This window comes from Mesoplodon bidens, assembly GCF_964165515.1.
Source record: "Mesoplodon bidens genome assembly, chromosome: 14".
Lineage (NCBI taxonomy): Eukaryota > Metazoa > Chordata > Mammalia > Artiodactyla > Ziphiidae > Mesoplodon > Mesoplodon bidens.
This window is the reverse complement of record NC_138170.1, coordinates 68,893,503-68,916,870: the sequence shown is the minus strand read 5'-3', so window position 1 is coordinate 68,916,870 and position 23,368 is coordinate 68,893,503. Positions and strand designations below refer to the sequence as shown.

At 47.1% G+C, this 23,368-nt stretch overlaps 1 protein-coding gene across 2 annotated transcripts in view; it reads right to left on the bottom strand.

The window, feature by feature from the left end:
* Positions 1 to 888: 888 nt before the first annotated feature.
* Positions 889 to 23,368, bottom strand: part of KIF3C (kinesin family member 3C) — a 36,027-nt gene continuing 13,547 nt past the window's right edge. The window contains exons 2-8 of one of the 2 annotated variants that reach the window (XM_081253603.1): positions 17,402 to 17,503; positions 16,636 to 16,758; positions 15,151 to 15,269; positions 14,563 to 14,679; positions 3,972 to 4,080; positions 3,621 to 3,793; positions 889 to 3,381 (exon numbers count right to left, since the gene is read on the bottom strand). In XM_081253603.1, coding sequence (XP_081109729.1) covers positions 3,288 to 3,381; positions 3,621 to 3,793; positions 3,972 to 4,080; positions 14,563 to 14,679; positions 15,151 to 15,269; positions 16,636 to 16,758; positions 17,402 to 17,503 — 837 coding nt within the window. In that variant the 3' untranslated portion in view covers positions 889 to 3,287. The remainder of the gene's footprint in view (positions 3,382 to 3,620; positions 3,794 to 3,971; positions 4,081 to 14,562; positions 14,680 to 15,150; positions 15,270 to 16,635; positions 16,759 to 17,401; positions 17,504 to 23,368) is intronic. The other variant, XM_081253604.1, reaches the window with a different exon arrangement.

Sequence of the window (23,368 nt, the reverse complement as noted above, 5' to 3'; positions counted from 1 at the left end):
AATCCCTCGAGCAGCAGAGCCCTGGAACCCCTTTGGATCTCAGGGCTGGAGCTGGCACAGAGGCAGGAGGCCCCTCCAGGAAAAGCATCAGTGCCACAATGGGCACGCGGCCATGCCCTGTGCACCAGGTTAACCTCAGTGCTCTCCCAGGAGTCAGGGCCTCGTGTTTGTTTGTTTGTTTGTTTGTTTTTGGCCGCAGCACGCAGCTTGTGGGATCTTAGTTCCCTGACCAGGGATCAAACCCGGACCCCTGGCAGTGGCAGCGCCGAGTCCTAACAACTGGACTGCCAGGGAATTCCTTGGGCTTCGTGTTTTTTAGCAGCAACTACTTCTCATTTCCTGTAAGACTTCCACGCTACAGGGAGCCGACAACTAGAACCCAGAGGGAGGGAAAGAGGCCCTGGGAAGACAGGATAAGGGGAACTATCAGCAATAGGGAATAATTCAGCACCTACCATGTGCCAGTCATATCGATGTCCTTTACACACATTATTGCCTGTTTTAATCTCTCTTGGCTGATAAACGGAGGAGCAGAAGGGGCAGCGCTGTTAAATGATATTGACAGCTCATCTGGACAGGCAGTTCTAAAATCTGCTAATAGCTCAGAATTAACTGGGAGGGGACCGCTAGCTTAGAACACGAACAGCTGCTGCCACAGCTCGGGCACAGACCTCAGACTAGAGCCTGAGCCCTGCCCCCTCCGCCTTGATGCTCAGATGGAGCCCCTTTTATTAAGCAGCCAGTTCTTTTCCCAGGTGCTGATCACTGCAGCTGGGCTCCAAATACTCTTGAACCCCTCTTGGAAAAAACAAGATAGAGAGAGAAGGGAGAACATAAAAAGAGAAGTAGAAAGAGTCAGAGGGAAGAGAAGGCAGGCAACCAACTCTGTAACGATACTCATTCCTTTATTATCGACTGCGTTAATTTGAACAGGGCTGGGGCCTGCAGGTTGCTGGCAGCACTGAGCTGCAGGTGCATTTCAGCTCAACAGAGAGATCTCATCCTAAGCCAAGAAGACAGAGGGTAATGTTTTATATATATATTTATATATTACATATGTCCTGTATCGTCATATGTATAGAGTGACAAGAATGGGCCACAGCATTGTTAACTGTTGTCCTAAATAAAGACCATAGCAACAGACATGGAAGTTTGGTCCTAATCAAGGCCCTTACTTTGTCAACCAAGTGTTTGATACATCAAAAGGAAAAGAAGAGAAAGAGAGAGAGACAGAGAGACTGAGATCCAGCCACCCCGGTGGCCCTGTTCCCAGCATATCTTACACTGAGTGTAGAGTGTCCCCCGTGGAGGTAAACACACACACAAACACGCGCACACATACACACGTACACAAAACTGCAGGCAGGAGCTCCTCCTCTGACCACATCTTGGGCCCAGCCCTCAGACTGGGGGTGAAGAAGTTGGGTATATTGTGCTGTAAGACTGTGAGGGTCAAGTGACCAGACAATGCAGAGTCGATGTGTCCAGGTGATGAACGGGGCTAACACGTGCGGCTTCATCCACAAATGAGAAAGAGGTCAGTGGGAGAGGCTGCTCAGCGCAGGACTGGAGGTCCCTCTGTGCCCAGGGCCCCTGGGAAATTTCTACACACTGGTCCTGTCCCAGCCACAGCCGAAGCTCTGATCTGAATCCTGAGTCTCAAATAATCTCCTGGGCTCTGATGAAAAATGTTATTTCCTTGAAGGACAGAAGCAAGTGGCAACTGAGTGGCCCAGCCAGCCACCTGGTCCCGTAGTTACAGCAGCAATGACAGCATAACTGAATTAAACCAAACCACAGCTTGGTCCTTAGAGCAGAACGTGAACTGTGCAAGAAGCGTTCATGTCCTGATGGAAAGAGAAAAACCAGGTAGTCGGCCCCTACCGCCACCTCCCACGCCCCCAATTTCAGGCAGACCTGTCAGTTTTGTGCCTTTCCCCCAGTGACAAAACTCCTCATGTTCTAGGAACTGGAGACTCCCATTATCAGGTCGTTTTGAAATCCTAAACCACGTGTTTTCATTCATGATTACCTCTTCACCCTTCCACTAAAATATACAATTAAAAGGTAAGTCAATGAAAGTTAATCTCTCTTTTTTTGGTAGAAATTTACTCGAGGTACCTGGAGACATACCGGGTTGTCACAAAGGAAAGTGAGGAGAACTTCCCTAGGGACCAATGTGCACAATGCTGAAGAAGGGGTCAGTCTCGTCAACAAAACAGTGCCCAAGAAACGTGATTCAGAAACAGGGGTAACGGGCAGAGTTGGCAGGTTGCGCCTGGGCCTCCATCTCCTGTGCTAAGTGAGGGGGAAAAGCAACAGATTCTGTGATACCTTTGTTTAGCCAGAGGGAGAAGGATACTGATCCCTTCCACTGCGAACGGGGATCCAGGCAGCTGCAAGGAAAATGATGAAAGCAGGAAGGAGCAGCATCTCAAAGACGGGCGGTGGCCTGATTGCTCGTCGGCCAAGGTTAGTTCTCCGAGGGGACAGAAACAAAGGGCCGTCCCTCGATGACTGTCCACATTGTCTCTATGACTGTTCCATTTCCTGAAGGTCCCAAGGACGCAGCAACTGGTGGGTTCACAATTCGCATCCACGGGTTGGGAAGGTGGGCAGGAAGCAGAGTTTGGGAAGCCACGAGTTCTTGCCAAAGCTGAAAAGCATGGGCCGTGTGGCTAAGGTCACTGGAGTCCTCGAAAAGGAGCCCAAGAAACCGAAAGCGGTTGTTTGCGACCCAGAAAGTGGAGAGTGGTCTCTCTCCCCCGGAAGCACAGGCTCAACACCATCAGGATGGACGTCTCTTGGCCTCGGTGGACACCTAGCATTTTTCTAGTCCCAGAAAGTGCTCAGGAGCTGCTCACCGACAGAGCAGGAGGAGATGGGAGATTACGGAGCGCGCTGGGTAGAAAAAGCACTCTCTTCTCAGGCTCCGCCGCCCTCCCTTCTGGGGGCAACTGACAGGGAGGAGCATGAGGTCTGATTGGGGCGGGGGGTCTAAAGTCAGAAGAAGAGGAGGCTGTGCGGCGACCATGGCAAGCTCAGGCGAGGGCACCTCTCCCACAAGAACTGCGCTCCACGAATAAATAACATTAATTAAATAAAGGCGGCTGAGAGCCAGCAGAGGCACAGTCTGCCAGATTCTCAACCCGCACACATATGCACATGCGCACACACACACACACACACACGCACGCACGCACGCACACCGAGCGTCAGGCGAGACGATCCAGGGTTGGCTGCCCCTTCCCTGGGGTCTGGGGGATGGGCAGCCCGACTGAATGTTGTCACTCGTGGTCTAGTGCTGTCGTGGGGAGCAGAGCAGCGGAGGCCAGCGAGGCGTGTGCAGTGGGAGGTGGAGGCTGCTGAGGACTCTGGCACCTGCAGGGGAAGGGGGTGAGGTGGGCGAGAGGGGAGGGTGGGGAAGTGCCGGAAACAGAAAAGTGAGGACTTGTCTTTCCCTCATCCTCTCGCTGTAGGAACTTGGCCCCCACAGCCACAGTTTTCACTCTCCCTTCATGCCCTTTGGGTGCAACCCAAACCCTCCTCAGCCTCAACCAGCCCATGGGGTTTCCATGCCTTCTAAGTCCACTGCCCACTCTGACCGTGATGGTACTGACCAGGATCTGGACTTTCGGACTTTAGATGTGGAAGGTCTTTCCAGAAAGCTGTCCAACCGCATGAGCCTCTCCATGTGTAATGCACGGGGGTCTTGTTCTTGATCATGAGAGAATTCCATCTCAAAGACCGCTGGAGGGGACACATCCAACTCCAGAAACATGATGTTCTCAGCCTGTGGTGGGAAAATCAGGCCATACGTGAGCACTGGCCCTGATGCCTGCATCTTCTGGGCACTTGGGAAATAATGGGAGTAGCAAGGGTGATGAGGCAGGTAGAGGAAGCAGAGGTTGTGAGCATCACCTCCCTTGGGCGCTCTCTCCCCTCCCCCCTTCTACTTCCCAGCTTCTTACCCTATACCTGGGGTGTGACCCCATTGCCATGGCAACCCGAGCATACTGGCTGATAGGCCTCTTGTAGCCCACTGCAGATGTTGGCCGCTTCTTCATTTGGCTGTTACTGCTGTAGGGAAGAGGCTATATTTAAATCTATTTCCTCCAAACACAAAGGGAAAATGATATCATGATGGGTTAAGCACCATTCAGGTAGTCAGTAGGCCCTGCAGACTGCAGGTTCTGGAATTTTCTTCTCTTTGCTCTAATACAACCTGACAACTCAAAATAGTATAACACAAGGAGACACATATTTCTTCACTCTTGTTGCTTCAATTATTTTCCACAGTGAAAAGGTTTGACTAAAGGCTGGAAAAAAGAAAGGAAATCCAATCTTATTTCTAGATGTCAGACTCATAGACTGACTTCACACACTATACAAAACCATCAATTAGTGGTTCTGCTTTTTATTTTCCTTCATAGGATTTAACACAATAAAATGATTAGAAACTCAGGCTTGAACTGCAAGTGTTCCAAACTAGCCAAAACAATCTTAAAAAAGAACAAAAGTAGAGGATTCACATTTCCCAGTTTCAAAACTTATTACAAAGCTATAGTAATCAAGGCTGTGTGATACCGGCAGAAGGACCGACGTATGGATCAATGGAATAGAATTGAGAATCTAGAAATAAACCCTCATATTGGGTGGGCCAGAAAGTTGGTTCAGGTTTTTCCATAAGATGTTACGGAAAAAGCCGAACGAACTCTTTGGCCAGCCCGATATTTTCAATCAATTGATTCTCTATAAGGGTACCAAGACCATTCAACGGGGAGTGAACAGTCTCTTCAGCAAATGCTACAGGGACAACTGGATATCCACACACAAGAAAATGAAGTTGGACCCTTCCCTTGTATCATATATAAAAAACTAACTCAAAATTAATCATAGACTTAAATGTAAGAGCTAAAACTATAAAACTCTTAGAATAAAACGAAGGAGTAAATCTTCATGACCTTAGATTAGGCAATGGTTTCTTAGATATGACATCAAAAGCCCAAGCAACCAAAGAAAAAATAAATAGCACTTCACTGAAAACTAAAAACTTCTGTGCTTCAAAGGACATCATAAAAAAAGTGAAATAACAATCTTCAAAATGGGAGAAATTACTTGCAAATCATAAATGTGATAAAGGACTTGTATCTAGAATATATAAGTAACACTTACAAATCAAGAATAAAAAGACAAATAACCCTGTTTAAAAATGGACAAAGGATCTGGGTAGCCATTTCTCCAAAAAAAATATACAAATGGCCAATAAGCACAAGAAAAGCTCAACATTATTAGTCATTATGGAAATGCAAATCAAAACCATAATGAGATACCACTTCACAGCCACTAGGATGACTATAATCAAAGAAGACGGACAATAGCACATGTTGGTGAAGATACAGAGAAATCAGAAACTTCATGCATTGTTGGTGGGAATATAAAATGATGCAGTCACTCTGGAAACAGTTTGGCAGTTTTTCAGAAAGTTAAACATAGAGTTGCCATATGACCTAGTACTTCCACTACTAGATACATATAATCGAGAGAATTGAAATCATGCCCACACAAAAACTTGTATATAAATGTTCATAGAAGCATTATTCATAATAGCCAAAAAGTAGAAATAACCCCAATGACCACTGACTTATGAATAAATAAACAAAATGTGGAATATCATAGAACGGAATATTATTTGGCAACCAAAAGGAATGAAGGACTGATGCGTGCTACAGGGTGGATGAAACTTGAAAACGTTTTGCCAAGTGAAAGAAGGCAGACACAAAAGACCACATGTGACATGATTCCAATTATATCAAGTATCTGGAATAGGTAAGTCTATAGTGACAGAAAGTAGATCGGTGGTTTCCTAGGGATGGGGACACTGGGGAGAATGAGGAGTGACAGCTAATGGGTTTGGAGTGATGAAAATGTTCTGGAATTAGATAGTGGTAATGTTATACAACTCTGAATATACTAAAATCCACTGAATTATGCCCTTTAAAATGGTGAATTTTATGATATGTGAATTACATCTCAATAAAGGTATCATTTATAAAACATACAAAACAAAACTCAGGCTTGGCTTTTTTTGTTTGTTCTTTTGGCCGTGTATCGTGGTCTGTGGGATCTCAGTTCCCCGACCAGGGACTGAGTGCTGAAGGCACTGAACCCTAACCACTAGACCACCAGGGATCTCCCAGGCTTGGCTTTTAAAAAGTGCATATTCTTTGACCCAAATTCCCACTCCTACGAATTTCCCTAAGGAAATAATCAGAGATAGGGACAATTTATAATCAGAGATAGGGACAATTTATAAGCAGAGATGTTTGCTGCAATATTATTTACAAATGCAAACAATTAGAAACAACCCAAATGTGCACCAATAGGGACCAGTTTATTATTCAGCCAAGTGAAGGAATATTATGTAGTCATTTAAATCGTCTTATGGCTCTATGTAGACATGAAAAGGTTTCCACAACATATTAAATAAAAAAGCAAATAAAAAGATGAAGTTGTTTTGTTTCGTTTTTAAAGGAGTGTATGTACGTGCGTGGATGCTTAGAAAAAAGTCTGGATATTCAACAAAATGTTAACAATGATTGTCTTTGGATGGAGTGATTATGGGTGATTTTTATTACCTTTATGCCTTTCTGCAATATCTAAATTTTTACAATGTATTGTTAATTTTATATCTCATAAATTATTTCAAATACCCAGAAAAGCATAGAAAGTAATATATATCTGTTCGCCTATCATCCAGCTTTGTCAAATCTTAACATTTTATTATACTTAACACCAAACCTTTAAGAAATAAAATGTAGACACAGTTTTTAAGTTCCATCACTTTCCTTCTCCAGAATTAATCACTCTCGAGTTTTGTGCTTATCAATGTCAGGCATATTTTTATACTTATTTATATATGTGGATATTCATAAACAATATATATGGTATCTCTATGCCTATTTCTAAATTTTGTACAGTATGATATACATACTATATTGTTTTGTGTCCAACAAACATGTCTTTTATATTTATCCATGCTGCTCTACATTAGATGATTAAAGTTTAACTATATTGACTACCTTAAGGTTTCAATATAGCATTTTATATGTTATATATATATATATATATGTATTTTAATATATTCTCTTGTTGATAGACATCTAGGTCAATTCCTTTTTCTCTCTCCCCTTCTATTTAACACAGTGCTGTCGTGAAGAGTTCTGTATAGGTATCTTGAAGTACATATTCAAGTTTCCCTGGGGTATATACCCAGGAACGGAATGGTTCCGATGTGCATTTTCAGCTCTACCAAATTGCCAAATTGCTTTTCAAAGTGGCTATATACCTACGAGAAAGTTCCCATTGCTCTATATCCTGGCCAACTCATGGTATGTTAAGACTTTTTACTCTTAGCAACTTAATGAGTGTGAGGTATTTTATTATTCAAAACAAAGATAGGAAAGAAAACACGTTATTTCCACTAAAAAACATAATACAGGGTTTGGAGTGAGGTAGATCTGAGTTTGAATGTTGGCGCTACCCCTTACAACTTTGTTACCTTGGGAAGCGGCTTAGTATCTCTGAGCCTCAGATATCCCATCGCTATCCTACAGAATTGCTGAGATTAAACAAGATAAGCACTTAGCACAGTACACCGCAAGGGCTCAACACGTGGCAGCTGTGATGATTATTAATTCTCAATTCCACTTGCTAATTTCAAACAGGGATACAGATGAGCAACGAAAAGAGCCAAAAGGCAGACAGAAGACAGAAGAGAAGAAACAGGCTGAGTAATCCAGAGATAGGACATTCTGTCCTTGAATAGGAGAACAAGCCGTGCAGGCGCCGACGGAACAATGCCCGCCTTCTGCGGCAGACAGTAACGAGAACCACATTCCCAGGGTTTTTTTTACCAAGTGTATATAAAAGAGTGCTGGATCCCACCTAGGATCCCCGCCGACCCCTCTTCATAGATGAAAACAAGGAAGATGAGGCTGTAGAAGCCCGAGCTGGTTCTGCTGCTATGGACCCTCTGGAAGGTGGGCGGGCTGTGCATGTGGAGAGTGGCAGCGCCAGGGGAGGGGAGTGGGAAAATCAGTAAAATAACTTATCATTTATAAGGTGCATCTGTGCATCCCATTTGCACTTTACAACCTCCTGAGGCGCAGGCAGGGCAGACAAGGAGACTGAGGCTCAGAAAAGCAAAAGCGCTTTTGTGTCCAAGATCATACAATTAGGAAGAGACTCGGTATTGATTCTTCCCAAATACTCTTTTTAGGATGCCAAGCTGTCTTTCAGGAGCGCACACAGAACAGCCTGGGCCTGAGTGTGCCTTGAAGGCTGCAGGCTCTGGGAACAGGACAGGGGGACAGGGCTGGGTGAGCAGAGCAGTGGATCAGGGTGAATTGGCAGCCTGACCCAATAAAGATGCCAGGGCTATTCTGGGTGGCAGGTGGGAAGAAGGGGGTGGGGGAGGGGAGTCTGTAATTGGGACACCAAGCTTCCCATCTACTCTCTCCTCTGCCTCAGGCCTACTTTCCATGATTGATCCCTCTGTAGTAAGCAGGTTGTGGCTGACAGCCTAGAGTGGAGGCCTGGCTCTGCGAGGATCCACCCCTCTTGAAAGAAACCCACAACAGCTATCCTGTGCGTCGTAGATCCTCAGAGTTCTCTTATGACCCTCCCTCCACATAGCTTCTATCACGAGATTATATATATTTTCCTCTTAATATTAAAAAGTTCTCTCTCAGTCCCATCTCAGAGGCTGACCCCAATTTCATTACCAGCTCTGTCTGCTCACCACCTTTCTCCCCTCCTGTTCTGAAAACCGGCAGCCAACATCATAGGGTGTGTTTTCCTTCTAGGTCCCTTACAAGTACCTGACACAGCACATCTGACTTTTCTCCATGATTGGATCCCTCCTTCCCTGCAGGTGAGCTGTCCACCCTGCAGCATCCCCCTGCATGTCTGAACGCCCACTCTTCTTCTCAGTTCCCCCTCACACGGCACATGGCCTGCCTGGGCAGGCAAAAACTTCTCCCTGTTTCAGATTCTTTTTCAGCTGTCACAGGCCTGTGAATGAATCTAGGGACTCAACTCAGAGCTGAGCATGTTCTGACTGAGGTAAACTTTGCCTCTGTAAGGAAACCAGTTTAACTTTCTATCCTGATTCTATTTAGAGCAAGGAATGCTCTGCTCTCTCTCTCTAAATTTGGAGGCAGCCTGATTTAAAGATCAAAATCTAGAGCAAAAGCAACAAACCAAACTGTCCTTCTATGGCACTTGTAAGGCATGATGGCAAATTGGTTTCTCTGGAGTGCCCACAGTTATCATACTGGCTTACTGTTACTACTGCAGCCATTTATGGATCATCTCCTCTGTGCCAGGTACTGGCCTGGAACACCCTCCACCCCACCTCCAACACGCACCACACACATTATCTCACTTCAATCTTGATAATCCTGCAGAGATTTTTTTTTTTTTTTACTTTATTATCCCGACTTTGCAGGTGACAAAACTTGGGTTCAGAGAGGTTAAAAAACCTTCTCAAGGCAGAGCAGGGACTAGAATTCAGAACGTTCTAAATCCAAATTCCAGTCTCTTTCTACTGCACCATGATACTTTGAAAAGAATCTAGGAGAGCAGGGATTGCAAAAGGCAAATGGCTAAATTACAAATAGAATTTTGTGAACTGTAAACCATGGGCTACAGACATTGCCAAATATACAACCCTTAGAAGACAGTTTTGTATAAACACAATTAAAAATAAGGTCCATGATGAGTAACCAAAAATAAAAGGTCATATTTGTAAAATAGTCATGGTTAGAGCTGGCTGCAGAAATGTGTTTTGCAAAGTAATTTTAACGCAAAATTGTTTGTGATTGTGGAAGGGACCTCACCTGAAGTTATTGTATACAACTAGCAGTGGCCTAGAGATAGTGGAGAAAAAAGAAAAAGGGATAGACGTCCAAAATAAGTTGATACAGAGTGTGTTTCAAGAGCTCCCCGACAATAACTCCTTGTTTTAAAGAGAGGCGTGGGGAAGAGTGTGTGGGGTAAATGCTTGCAGCTAGTGGAAGAGGGGTAACGTTTTTCCAACAAAAGCTCTCCAAAGGGACGGTATGACTTTCGGTAATTTCTTTCCAACAATGCTTTTTTCCTCTCCTTTTGAGCAGCCTTCAGTGTTCTAATCCCCAGAACACCACAGGCCAAACTGAAGCAAAATATTCCACACTTGAATTGAGCAAATGGGAAATGCCTTGATTAGTTAAATATGCTTTGGGAAGAAAGAGGTTTTTCAGCCCTGATTAAGTTATGTTGCAAACAGTGGGACCCAATCCTCCCAGAGAGGCAGCTTGTTCTACAGTCTCAGTCCACAGGGCTCCCCGAAATGCGGGAAGCTGCGTCCAAGGACCTGTCCACCCTCAGCCTTCCGCTGTGAAAGGAGGGGCTTGGGGCAAAACATCTCAGAGATCCAGGCCAGTGACTCTTACACCGTGATGCTACCCTGGGGCTCTCTGTTGCTGAGTCACTATCATGCTTGGGAATTCCAATTAGGAGGGAACTGTTTTTACTTTATTTTAACCACCAACTGCTGCTATACAAAAGTAATTTTAAAAAAAATGAATTTATTGAGATTGAATTTATTTAAAAATGAATTTATTGAGCTGTCAGAGCTTGAGGATTTTTGGCTGCACCGTGCGGCATGTGGGATCTTAGTTCCCACACCAGGTATCAAACCCGTGCCCCCTGCAGTGGAAGCCTGGAGTCTTAACCACTGGACCGCCAGGGAAGTCCCAGTAGAAAGTAATTTTAAAAATTTGTTTTGTATAGAAACTTCCTAGATCTATTATTACTTTTCCTTTTTTTATTGTAATTTATTTATTTATTATCTATTTTTGGCTGTGTTGGGTCTTTGTTGCTGCGTGTGGGCTTTCTCTAGTTGCGGTGAGTGGGGGCTACTCTTTTTTGTAGTACGTGGGCTTCTCATTGTGGTGGCTCCTCTTGTTGCGGAGCACGGGCTCTAGGCGAGTGGGCTTCAGTAGTTGTGGCATGCAGGCTCAGTACTTGTGGCTCACGGGCTCTAGAGCACAGGCTCAGTAGTTGTGGCACACGGGCTTAGTTGTTCCGTGGCACGTGGGATCTTCCCAGACCAGGGCTCAAACCCGTGTCCTCTGCATTGGTAGGCGGATTCTTAACCACTGCACTGCCAGGGAAGCCCTATTATTACTTTTCTTTTGTATTTTTGTGATTTTTTTTTTAAGTTCTGAGATAAATATTATTTATTGCAGTTATCAGACAATGGACAAGTGACATTAGAAAAAAGAAAATAATTTGTAGTAGTAATTCAGAATAGCATGTAGTTGACTACCTGGTACTTATTAATGTCTTTTTGAAGTAATTTATTTATTGGAATTTTTCTTAAAGAAATCTATATTACCTGTTTATATTAACCGTATTTAAGTACAGTGGAGAACACTGGGATGTCACAATTGCCTTAATACCTTTTACCCTTACCCAGATATATTTTGATATTTTCTACACAAAATATATACTCTCTGTATTCTGAGGAGGTACATATATATTCTGTATAAAACAGCATGTTTAAGTTGTGAATATACTTAACCATAATTTTGAAAAAGCTTGTAAAGGTATTTATATCTTTACAATTTTAATATAAAATTTTAAGGGAACACAGTCTATTTGGGATCCAGTTAGAAGCGCTGCTAATAGAGATGTACAAATGCAGGCTGGGGAGCAACTGTGTGCAGATTTAAGTCAAAGGGGTATGTATGTCGAGACCAGTTCTTCCCGAAGAGTTATGGGAAAGAAAACACTATAGTGTAAGCTAAAGCCCACTGCCTGCTTTGAGCCCGTTTTTGTTTGTTTGTTTGTTTATTTGTTTCTTTGTTGTTTTGGCCTCCTCGTGGCATGCAGGATCTTAATTCCCTGACAAGGAATGGAACCTGTGCTCCCTGCAGTGGAAGTGTGGAGTCCCAATCACTGGACCACCAGGGAGTTCCTCACAAGCAGCTTTTGAGGAAAGAACCGAATTCTTAGGCTTCCTAATGGCAAAGAAAACACTGAATCTTTCTCTCTTTGCATTATTTTCCGAGAGCAAGAAGGATGGTGGGGGGAATCAGAAGAGAAAGGAAAGGTGGGAAAAGAACATCACAGGCAACTCCCTCCGCCCAGAAAGGTTCTGGTTCGGAGGCCTAGAAAAGGGCATGTAAAGAGCACAAATTCACCTTTAAAGCAAAGAGAGGGATAAGAGGCTAGGAAGGGCAATAGTTCAACAGTAAGCAAAGATACCAATCTATATTTTGGAGGACTTCTTTCTTTTTAAAAGTTGTTACTGGTATCTACTCTAAAAATTATTTAACATGTGCTATTTTAAGATAGCTGTTTTTGGGCTTCCCTGGTGGAGCAGTGGTTGAGAGTCCGCCTGCCGATGCAGGGGACACGGGTTCGTGCCCCGGTCTGGGAAGATCCCACATGCCGTGGAGCGGCTGGGCCCGTGAGCCATGGCCACTGAGCCTCCGCATCCGGAGCCTGTGCCCCGCAACGGGAGAGGCCACAACAGTGAGAGGCCCGCATACCGCAAAAAAAAAAATAAATAAAAATTAAGATAGCTATTTTATTTTTTTTAATCTGTGAATGGTTTTTCAGTGTATGCAAACCATTTTATTTCTGCAAAAAAAGAGAGAAAGAAGTTATTTAAAAGGTTTTTTAATTTAAAAGTTATTCGAGTAAAAGGAAGAAAGTAAACTTAAAAAAAAACAGAACAAAGAATGGAAATTCATAAACATTAAGCAGAAAGCTTATTTTAGCTTCAGGCAAAGCACCCACCATGCTTTGAAGTCTGGATTGTGTGCTTAGGTGGTCAAGTAAAAATTGCAGGGACAATGTTTTGAGAAATGAATAAACTCCTCTGAAGCATGAAATTTTCAAAACTCAAATCAAGATCCATTCTCAGTTCCAGATTAAAGGAGATGGAACAGGCATGACAATTAAATGCAATGCACCATCGCAGGTGAGCCGGTGGGGGAATTGCTGTAAAGGACATTATTGAGGTAACAGAATTTCCTGAATTTGATCACTGTACTGTGGTTATGTAAGAGAATGTCCTCACTCTTAGGAAATATGGGTAAAGGATTGACTGTCTGCAACTTAATCTCACATGGTTGAGGGGAGGGGATTAATAAAGCAAGATGTGGCAAGATGCTAACAACCGGGGAGTTTGGGTGAAGGGTATACGGGAATTCTTTGTACTATTCTTGCTTTTCAAAATTAAAAATTTTTTAAAAACACACGCCTTCTCAGAGCGTCTCTCATCCCATCTCTATCCAATGTAAAGAAATTCCTCCACCTACAAACTTTAAACTCAAGAACTCTGTAAGCACAAAATAACTCTACAAAGCAGAAGCCTCACCAGCATCTTCCTCCAGCAGATGGTGCTGGAGTAGTAGTTTTTGAACCTAGCTTCCTGTAGAATCAGCTGGAAGCCTTGAAAAAAATTTTTTTAAGCCCTGAGATCCACGCAAGACCCTTTAAATCAGACTCTCTGGAGCCCAGCTCACAGGTGATTCTAGTTGCAGCCAGGGTGGAGAACTTCTGCATTAGATGAGGTACTACTGCAGGCCTCCATTTAGATTGGAAAGGTGGATTTAAAGCCAAACTGATGCCATTGAAAAGTCCTTTACTCATGAACTTGCCACTTACAAACTTGTGTAGGATCAGCCCTTCAGAAAGTAGACAAATTAAGTAGGCATCTGTTGCTCCAGTGAGAAGCTGTACACCTCTACAGCTAGCTTCCCACCCCAGCTTTGGGGAGACTCCTGCCCTATCTTGGCATTAATATTCCTAGGATAGATAGAGCAAGGAATCTCTAGGGAAGTGCATTGGTGTCGGGCCTCCTGAGCACCTCTGTACACAGATTTTCAATGAAGGGACGGTGGTCCAGCTGGGTAAGGTAGTCACTCTGTTGGGTTTGAATACCCAGTCTTGCTCTTCATAGCCACCAGCAGAGGGAAATGCACACCCAGAGCTAAATGCACTTAGCTCTGTTACCTAAGAGCCAGGATGTGGAAACAGGTGGAAATGCTGAATCACCCAGCTGAGTGAGGCTACAAAGACCTCACATCTCTATCATTTCTTGATCTGATGACTTTTCTGTATTCCCCACTGGACTGTGAGCTCTGACTGTGTCTGATTTACCTTCCATCTGCAGAGCCTCCTACAGTGTCCAACACATAGTTAGTGCTTGGCAATATTATCTGTTGTTGCTGTTTTTGGCATCTGACAAATGAATACTCACCAGACTGGCCAAATGTTAGCCAGCTAGTGTTTTCTGCATCCCAGACCAATGAGACACTGTACTTGACACTCCTTCCTTCATGGAGACCCCAACATTAGGTCCTGGGAAACCCATCCTCCATCTGCATCCTTCCCAGCCCTCCCCAATCCACTAAAACCTCCGTCTCCCCCAGGCCCCTGGCCACCCCGGGCCTGGGGCGAGCTGGCAAGTCCCTAGGCCCAGACAGCTGGTGAAAGACTCACGCTCCACCGGGCATGAGGGGCTGGAACTTCCATTGCTCCTCCTCGCAGTCCAGGAAAAGCCGGTTCATGATCTTGTTCTTCTCCTCAGGGGGGATGAAGTTCTCGATGATTAGGTACCTGGGAGCAGGAATGAGGTACAGAGGGGACCACATGAGACCACACAGTGTATATGAAGGTTGAAGGATGAGAAAAAAGAAGCAAAGAGGCAGAGGGAACAGAGAAGGTGGAAAAAACAAAAAGTCGAGGGGAGGGAATCCCTAGAGAAATAATAGAGCTTGAAAATCACAGTTTCTAAGGCAAAGATTATAGACTCAGGGCCTTAGGAGTTACTTCTGGGCAGCACCCCGCATGCACTTTGTGGGGTTCATCAAATGCAGGCCGAGGAGAGGACGGAGGAAACAGGAGGTAGAGGAAACTCCAATGGGCCCCTCCCCCATCCCTCAGACACATTCTGTTCTAAGGTACATGGACATGGATGAGGAGACAGTTGGAATGAAGCCTTCAGGAAAGAGAGGAGCCTGTCAGGGAGAGGCCCAGGGCCTGAGGGATGCCTGTGGGAGCCCCAGGTGGAAAGAGGAGGGGCCCTACTTGAGCTTGAGCTCCCGGGTCTGCTCATTCTGCGCCTCTTCCAGGTCCTGCCGCACGCGGATGTACTCATCGTGCTGGTCCTGGATCTCCGCCTTCACCGCCTGCAGCTTGGCGTAGAGCTGGGTGGGGACAGGTGCAGCTCAGAGGCTGTGCAGTGTGGCCAGCCATGTGGCTCCGCTCACCCAGCCTGGGTCCCGACAGCTGCAGGCTCGGGGTCCGCCAGCTCGGTCCAGGATGAGCCCAGGGCCCAGCTCTGAAGTTCCCTCCTGCCCCACCGTCCGTCGGAATGGGTTATTCTAAAGGCTACCCTGACCCTCCCACACTGTGGCCTGTTAACCTGCTCTCTCAGCTACTGTCCACATCGTGCAATGTTCACATCTGAAGGGACCCGAGGGACCTTCTGGTCCAGCACCCCCTTTTATAGGTGAGGAAACTCAGACTTGCTCAAGGTCATACAACGAGGTAACAGAAGAGCCGGAATCAGGACGCGAGTATCAGGACTGCCGTCCAGGGCTCAGGGAAGGAAGGGAGCCTCAGCCAGTTTGCAAGGTGACCCCTCCTACTCCTGCCTCTCCAGCGGCTCTCAAAAGTAGGGGTGTGGGGCTTCCCTGGTGGCGCAGTGGTTGAGAGTCCGCCTGCCGATGCAGGGGACATGGGTTCGTGCCCCGGTCCGGGAAGATCCCACATGCCACGGAGCGGCTGGGCCTGTGAGCCATGGCTGCTGAGCCTGCGCATCCGGAGCCTGTGCTCCGCAACGGGAGAGGCCACAACAGGGAGAGGCCCGCGTACCACAAAAGAAAAAAAAGTAGGGGTGTGGAGGGCAGCTCCAACCTCCCTGTCCCACTCCTAACCCACTGACAGGTATGTCCCTGGAAACTGCCACTGGAGCTGGGCCTCTGCCTGGCCTGCTCTGGGGCAGCCACCTCGGCAATCTAAGGGCTCTCCAGGGTCTTCCCAGAATCCAGACTGGAATTTGCCACTTCCTGCCCTAGGGCCTCAGCTCATGCACACGTCTTTCCCTGGCCATGGACTTCGCAGGGTCCTGGCGGCCAACACTCTCATCCCTGGAGAGTCCTGTGCTCCCTCTCTGAGCGCTCCCAGGCTCGAGTCTCCTCAGGTTTCCCCACCACTCCCCTGGCCTGCTCTGTGCCTGGTTATCCATACTGTGACTCACTGGTGACACCAGAGTAAAGGGGGAAGTTACCCAGGATCACGAGGATGGCGACCCTGGAGAGTGGAAGTAAAAGTGTTCCCAGCCTGTCCGGCCCCTCCTGGCCCAGGAGGAAAGGCTCTATCCCACCCCACCCAGACCCCCGCCTCCCCCTGCTCCTCACCCAGCACCCACACAGTGTAACTCAGGGGGTCAGCAGTCCAAGCAAAGTGGGGAGGGGTCGCTAAAGCACACTCCCCTGGGGCAGGTGACGTCTCGGGCAGAGGCTTGCCAGGCCCTTACACACCTTGACCCAGTTCTGTGTGGCATCTCACCTTCTTGAGTTTCTTGGTTTTGACCTCCACCTCCTGCTGCAGGGACGTGTAGGTGCCCCGGAGCTCCATGGTCTCCTCGTCTCGGAGCATCATCTCCTGCTGCATTTCCCGTTCGCGGCGTTTCTAGGCCAAGGCAGGGCGCAGGGCTCAGCGGAGCAGCACGTACTGGGGAGCTCTGCCTATCATGGAACCTGGCTTCGTCATGACCACAGGTGCCAGGGGGCAGCAGGGAGCGTCCCACGGCCCACATCCATTGCTCCCACCCCACCCTCGATGGGGCCTCTCTGAACCTTCTTCTCAGCTCATATGGCCACGCTTTTGCCAAGGCACTGCCCCCACATGGAAGGAGACCTCAGCCCTAACAGCTGGGGCATTCCAGGGGTGTCAACCACGTATACCGATGCCCGGATATACTGGCTTTCCAGCTGCCTCAGCCTCTCCCGTGTAGTATCACAATTGATTGGTAAGATCAACAAACTGTGGTTCTTGATGATTTAGGACACAGTCCTGCAGTTGGCAAAGAACTCACACCTTTGTGGAAGGCCCAGGAATTAGTACCAGGTGCCTTACGGAGGCTGTCGTCATGGAGAGCCACCACCTGGGCAGTGGACCCATGGGATGCCGGGCAGCATGCCTTAGGTTCTCAGCACTGTAACTCCAGGGATCCTGAGTCCATGATGGCTCACTGCCCTAAGCACCCCAGTGCGACCTCAAGGCCATGCGCCCCCTCCCACCCAACCCAGGGACCCGAAGCCCCCAGCCCTACCTGCTCGGCAATCTCCTGCCTCTTCAGTTCCAGCATCTTCTGCTGTTCATTGGTGTGATCCATGATGTTCCTGCCCCCGATGAGCAGCTTGCTCTCCATGGCCTGGGGACACAGAGGGGTGAAGAGATGGGCTTTGGGGCTTTTCAAAGGGCCACAGCAGCCCCAGCTTGAGAGGTTTGGTTTCTCTGTTTTGTGGTCCTTCCAGGAGGGGACAGAGGATGTGTCCCAGGAGGAGCCTCAATACCCTTATCAAGAATGAAGTTTTCCCCTCCAGCCTCCTGGGCCCCAGCACAAGGCTCCCATTCTCAGCAGGACCATTAGGTGAGACAAAGAGAGGGAATCCCTCAGAGAATACAGGGCACCTGATCTGTTTGCTTTGGCTATGGAAGCTTTGCTTTGGATATACGGAAGGCTGGTTCACCATGCTTGGGAAGGGAGTGCGGGTGGCAATCTAATCCTGGCAACAGGACCCAGCTGGTGTTAGGAGGCGGGGAGACACCCAATACAGTCACTGGGCAGCCCGGCCCTTTAGGTAACTGGCTCCTGACTCAGGCAGGGTGTTCTCACACAGGCAGCAGGAAAGGCTCTAACCTTCAGCTGGAAAACAGAAGAAAAGCCAAAGGGAGAAGACTCTGCAGCACTAAGGGGCACATGGGGCCCCAGAAGCAGCACGAGCTTTGGAGATGGCCAGAAAGACTTGGGCTTTACCCACCAATTGCAAGGTCTGGGCCGACTCATCCGTCACCTCTCACGTCCATAACCCTGGAGCCGCCTCTGCTCCCGGGAGGAAAGCCACAGCAAACATCTGCTGAGTGCTACCACTACCTGCCAGGTGTCTCCATCCTCACCCCCAGAGAGACCCAGGCAACAAGTAAAGAAACTGAGAGGAACTAGCCTCAGGCCATGCAGCTAGTTAACAGGGGTGAGATCTGAGCTCCACGCCAGTCTCCTCACTGAGCCCCTGTGCTCTGTGCAGCACCCCCAGCCCGACCCAGCGCTTGGCACAGACATTCCATAGATGCTGGTTGAATCTGAAGCTTAAATAATAAAGGACTAGGGGAAACTGTGTAAGTTGTGAGTACATTAAATGCATTTTCAGGGACTTCCCTGGTGGCACAGTGGTTAAGAATCGACCTCCCAACACAGGGGACACGGGTTTGAGCCCTGGTCCGGGAGGATCCCGCATGCCGCGGAGCAACTAAGCCCGTGCACCACAGCTACTGAGCCTGTGCTCTAGAGCCCACGAGCCACAACTGCTGAGCCCACGTGCTGCAACCACTGAAACCCACGTGCCTAGAGCCCGTGCTCTGCAACAAGAGAAGCCACCGCAATGAGAAGCCCGCGCACCGCAACGAAGAGTAGCCCCCACTCGCGGCAACTAGAGAAAGCCCGCGCGCAGCAATGAAGACCCAAAGCAGCCAAAAATAAATAAATAAATAAATAAATTTTTAAAAATGCATTTTCATTATTGCTAGTCAGAGGGTGCTGCCCGGGGCGCGCCAGCTGTCCTCTGATTTCATCCCAGGCCTCCTGGAAGGTTGAAATCACCTTGAGCCACTGACCTGCCTGAGGGCTCTCCAAGCAGGGTGTGCTGGCAGAATAGGGGAGCAGGGGGTCCCTGTACCATCCGTCATGGAGGACAGAGCAGGACAGGGGTCGAAGGTTGCTTTTGTGGGGTCAGAGGTTGGGCTGTGTGAGGGTGACAGAGGACACTGAGTGAAGCAGGGCCAGTCAGAGCCGCCCCACGCAGCCTGAGGGAGCTGTTGCCAAGCAAGGCACCCTCCCCGTGGCAGCGTAGCCAGGGCTGCACTAGTACCTCCCCCAGACCCTGCTCCTGGCTACCATCTCACCATCCACCCACCTCCACAGCACAGATTCCTTCTCTCTCACGGTCACACTTGTCCACCCTTTGCATGAGTGACTCCTTAAATTGTGTGCCCCAGACACCTTACCCGCCTCACCTGAGTCCCCGCCCTGCAGCTCACTCACCCCCTTCATCTGGCCAGTCATTAAATCCCATCAAGTCTGTCTTCTTGGTACAGCTCACCTCCTTCCCTCCTTTTCATCCGCATCACAATGGCTCACTTCACTGCGGTCCCCATGACTCACCTGGATCATTGCCAGGATCTCCCCCCACCTCAGTTTCCCCTTCCAGCCCTCTCCACATGACACCCAGGGGGATCCGCCAACCACACAAGTCTGAACGTGCCTCTCCTCTGCTGCAAACTATTGAAAGGGCCTCCATTCCTTGCAGGATGAACCACAAAGTCTGTAGCAGTTACTGGCCCCGTGGGCTGGTCTCACCTACTCCCCACATGTGCTCTGTGCTCCAGCTTTGCCGAAAGAATCCCAGCCCCCTGAGTGGGCTGTGCCTTTTCACAAGACCAGGCTTCTCTCCCTGCTTCACATCCACCTGGAAAATGGCTACTTCTCCTGCAAGACACAGCTTGAGCATCCTGGGAAGTTTTCTCTGATTCCCTCAACTCTGCACATTTCCTCCCTTAGGCCTCCTCAATAGCTAGGACACTTTCCTACTATTTTCCCATATTGTCCCATCATTTGTTTACATCCTGTCTCCTCTGTGTGCTCCTTCAGGTCAGGAATCATGTCTTACTCAGATCTGAGTTTTGGGACTTAGCACAGTGCCTGGCACATAGTAAATGCTCAATATGTTTGATGAACAGAAAGGACTCCTTGGGGTAGCCTCAGAGGAGGGCTTCCAGGTCCTTTCTCTGGGCTCACTCATCCAGAGCAGAACTGGATCTTCACCTCAGCTTCTCCTTCAATTGGTCAACCCACATGCACTGGCTAAGGGGCAGAGAAGCAGGGTCTGGGCATCTGGGAAGCCTGGCAGGAGGAGTGGGCTGGGTGTGAAGAGGGAGGAAGGAGGAAGGCAGCAGCTCTGCTTGTCCACAGAGGAAGCCCCCGACTGCTGCAGGCCATGGATAATTGATCCCTCTAACTGTAATGGCATTTGGGGGGACCTGGTATCTGGCCTGGTCCCCCATTCTAGGACACACCTGCCCGCTCCAGCCCTGAGTCCTCACACTTCCCTTGGCATGTTATACGGCCCTAGTGTTCTTCACTCTTTGCCACTGAATAGAAAGACACCAGTTCTCAAAATAGATTGCATGTTAGAATTGCCTGGGGAGCTTTTAAAACTCCCAGTGCCAGGCCACATGGCAGGGTTATCTTGGTCCCTTCCCCTTACAACTGGCAGTGAGAACTCCCAAGCCAGATGCTCTAGAGGAGACTCTAGTAAGGAAGACACAGGGTGACAGCTGATGCCCTGCTTTTTCCTACCTGATGTAAAGACTGGGAATAAGGATGGAGAGAGAAGCACAGGGCAAGGCACCAAGAGAAAGAAAACCATTCTTTGCTTTGCACCTGCTATGTGCCAAGTGTCTCACACTTACTTCTGCTAATAACCCTTTAGGCACTGAGTCTCAAACTTTGATGTACAGTAGAATCACCTGGGGAGCTTTTAAAAGACTCAGTGCCCAGGCTACATGCCACTGCCAGTTAAACTGGAAATGGAGGGGGCAGGTGGTGAGGTGCAGGCATCGGTGGTTTTTAAAGGTTCCCAGGGGATTTCAGTGTGCAAATTTGGGAATCACTGCTTTCAGCAGTCCCCAGAATCAGCATTATCTGAGGACTTGTTAGAAATGCAGAATCTCAGGCCCTATGCAGACCTAGTGAATCAGCTTCTGAGACCCCCAGGTGACTTGTGCAACATGTTTTAAGTGGCATACTATTAACACCATCATTTTTCTGCTGAAAGCTCAAAGAGCTTAAGTAATCCATCCAAGGTCACATCACAGCTGTTCAATTGAAATGGAGAATCCAGACCCAGGTCTGCCTGGCTCCAAAGCCCATGCTCTTCCTACTGCAGACAATGTGTGGTGTGCTTTAGGAAGCAGAACCTGCTAAAAGAAAAGCAACATGTTTCCAGCAAGATGAAATCATGTCTGACTAATCTCCAAGAGTTCTTTCAGGGACAAAATAGATTATTTCAGTCCATGGGGAAGCCAGTGGCCAGAACTTTAGAGGTTAAAATGCTCCTGGCAAGGTCCTACATCAGAGGTTACTCAAAGTTACATGGGGGAGGGGGTGAGGAGACAGAGAAAGGGGACGGGGATGAGGGAAAGGAAACAGAAATAAACAGGCACTTCTCTAGGTGGAAAAATGTCCAAATGTTAAATGTGGGTACTGATTTCCATCAGAAATCATGCAAGAAAGGGTGTACAGGTAAAATACCAACTTCACAGATGCCCCCAGATTCTTGCAGGTGGTAAAAAGCAGGAGAATTTCTAGGCCGTGTGAGCTGACCAAAAAATGGCAGATGAGCTTCAGTTAGAGTTTCACATTTGGGGAAAAAGTAATCTTCACTCTACTCATTAAATGATAGCTGTGAGCGATCAGTTATAAACCAAAACAGAGGGAAAAGAGGGGGAGTAATTCTCTATTGTTCCCAGAAGACGTTGGCTTAATATGCTGCCACAGCTAAAAAAGCTAATAGCATCTGACCAGGCACCATCACCAAGGCTTTTTGGAAACAAAACAAAAATCATTCTACCCTAATATAAAACTATGATGCAGCTGAATCTGGAGTACTGTGTGTAATCCCTTGCTGCATCTCCGGGGACTTGAAGGAGAGAGAAGATCCAGAGAAGGGCGGCTAAAACCATGCAGGGCTATTATAAGAGACAAAAAAAAATAGGACTCTTTAGTTGGCAAAGACAAAGAAAGGTTAAGAGAATGGACCTGGAAATTATACCATCAAAACAGGTGTGAAAAGGAAAGCTCCAGGTTTTTCCAATCAGTCCCTGGTACAGAGAGTAAGAGCTTGTACCTTGAGTTTTAGAACAAAGAGAAGTCCTGTTTACAGAAGGTAATAAATTTATGCAATGTATTATCTCAGGGGTACTGGATTAAATACCTCACAGTTCATTAAAGGATTCTGGGGACACATTTTTAACCTTTTATTGTCTTTCTCCGCTTTCAGAAAAAAAAATTGCACTAACATCAAATAACCACAGAAATAAAACAAAATGGGAAAAAAATTCATGTATTCCTCCTCATAGCTAATTAATTAGCTTTTCCCCCCAGATTTTTCCATATGCACACATCATTTTTTCACATCTATAGACATGGTATAAATATAAGTTTATGTCCTGCTATTTCCATTTCATCAAATATCTCAAGAATTTCCTGTTACTTCCATAAGGTTTATGATTATATGTTTAAGGACAGCATAACGTTTAGAGTGGATGATTTATAATATATTTAATTAACCCCCATTATAAGATATTTGGTTGTTTGGTTAATGTTTACAATAAACACTCTTGTGCATATAATTTTTTTGGTCGAGCAGCGTAGCTTGTGGGATCTTAGTTCCCCGACCAAGGATTGAACCCAGGCCCTCGGCAGTGAGAGCGCCAAGTCCTAACCACTGGGCTGACAGGGAATTCCCAATTTTGTGCTTTTTTAGGTGACTTTCTTAGAAGGAAATTTCAGGAGTGGACAAAGGGTTATAAACATTTCGTATATCTTAGAACATACTGTCAAGTTACCTTTCTAAACCACTGCCAGCAATAAATAATGAAACCATTTTTATTACAATATCATATGAAGTATTATCATGATTTTCTTTTTTTTTTTTTTTTTTTGCGGTACGCGGGCCTCTCACTGTTGTGGCCTTCTCCCGTTGCAGAGCACAGGCTCCGGATGCGCAGGCTCAGCGGCCATGGCTCACAGGCCCAGCCGCTCCGCGGCATATGGGATCCTCCTGGACCGGGGCACGAACCCGTATCCCCTGCATCGGCAGGCGGACTCTCAACCACTGCGCCACCAGGGAGGCCCATGATTTTCAATTTTACTTAATAAGAGATATAAAATTGAGCCTCTCATTTATTTTATATTCTCTATACCTTTGTGGTAGGCTTGCAAAGGTCTGATCTCTCCTTT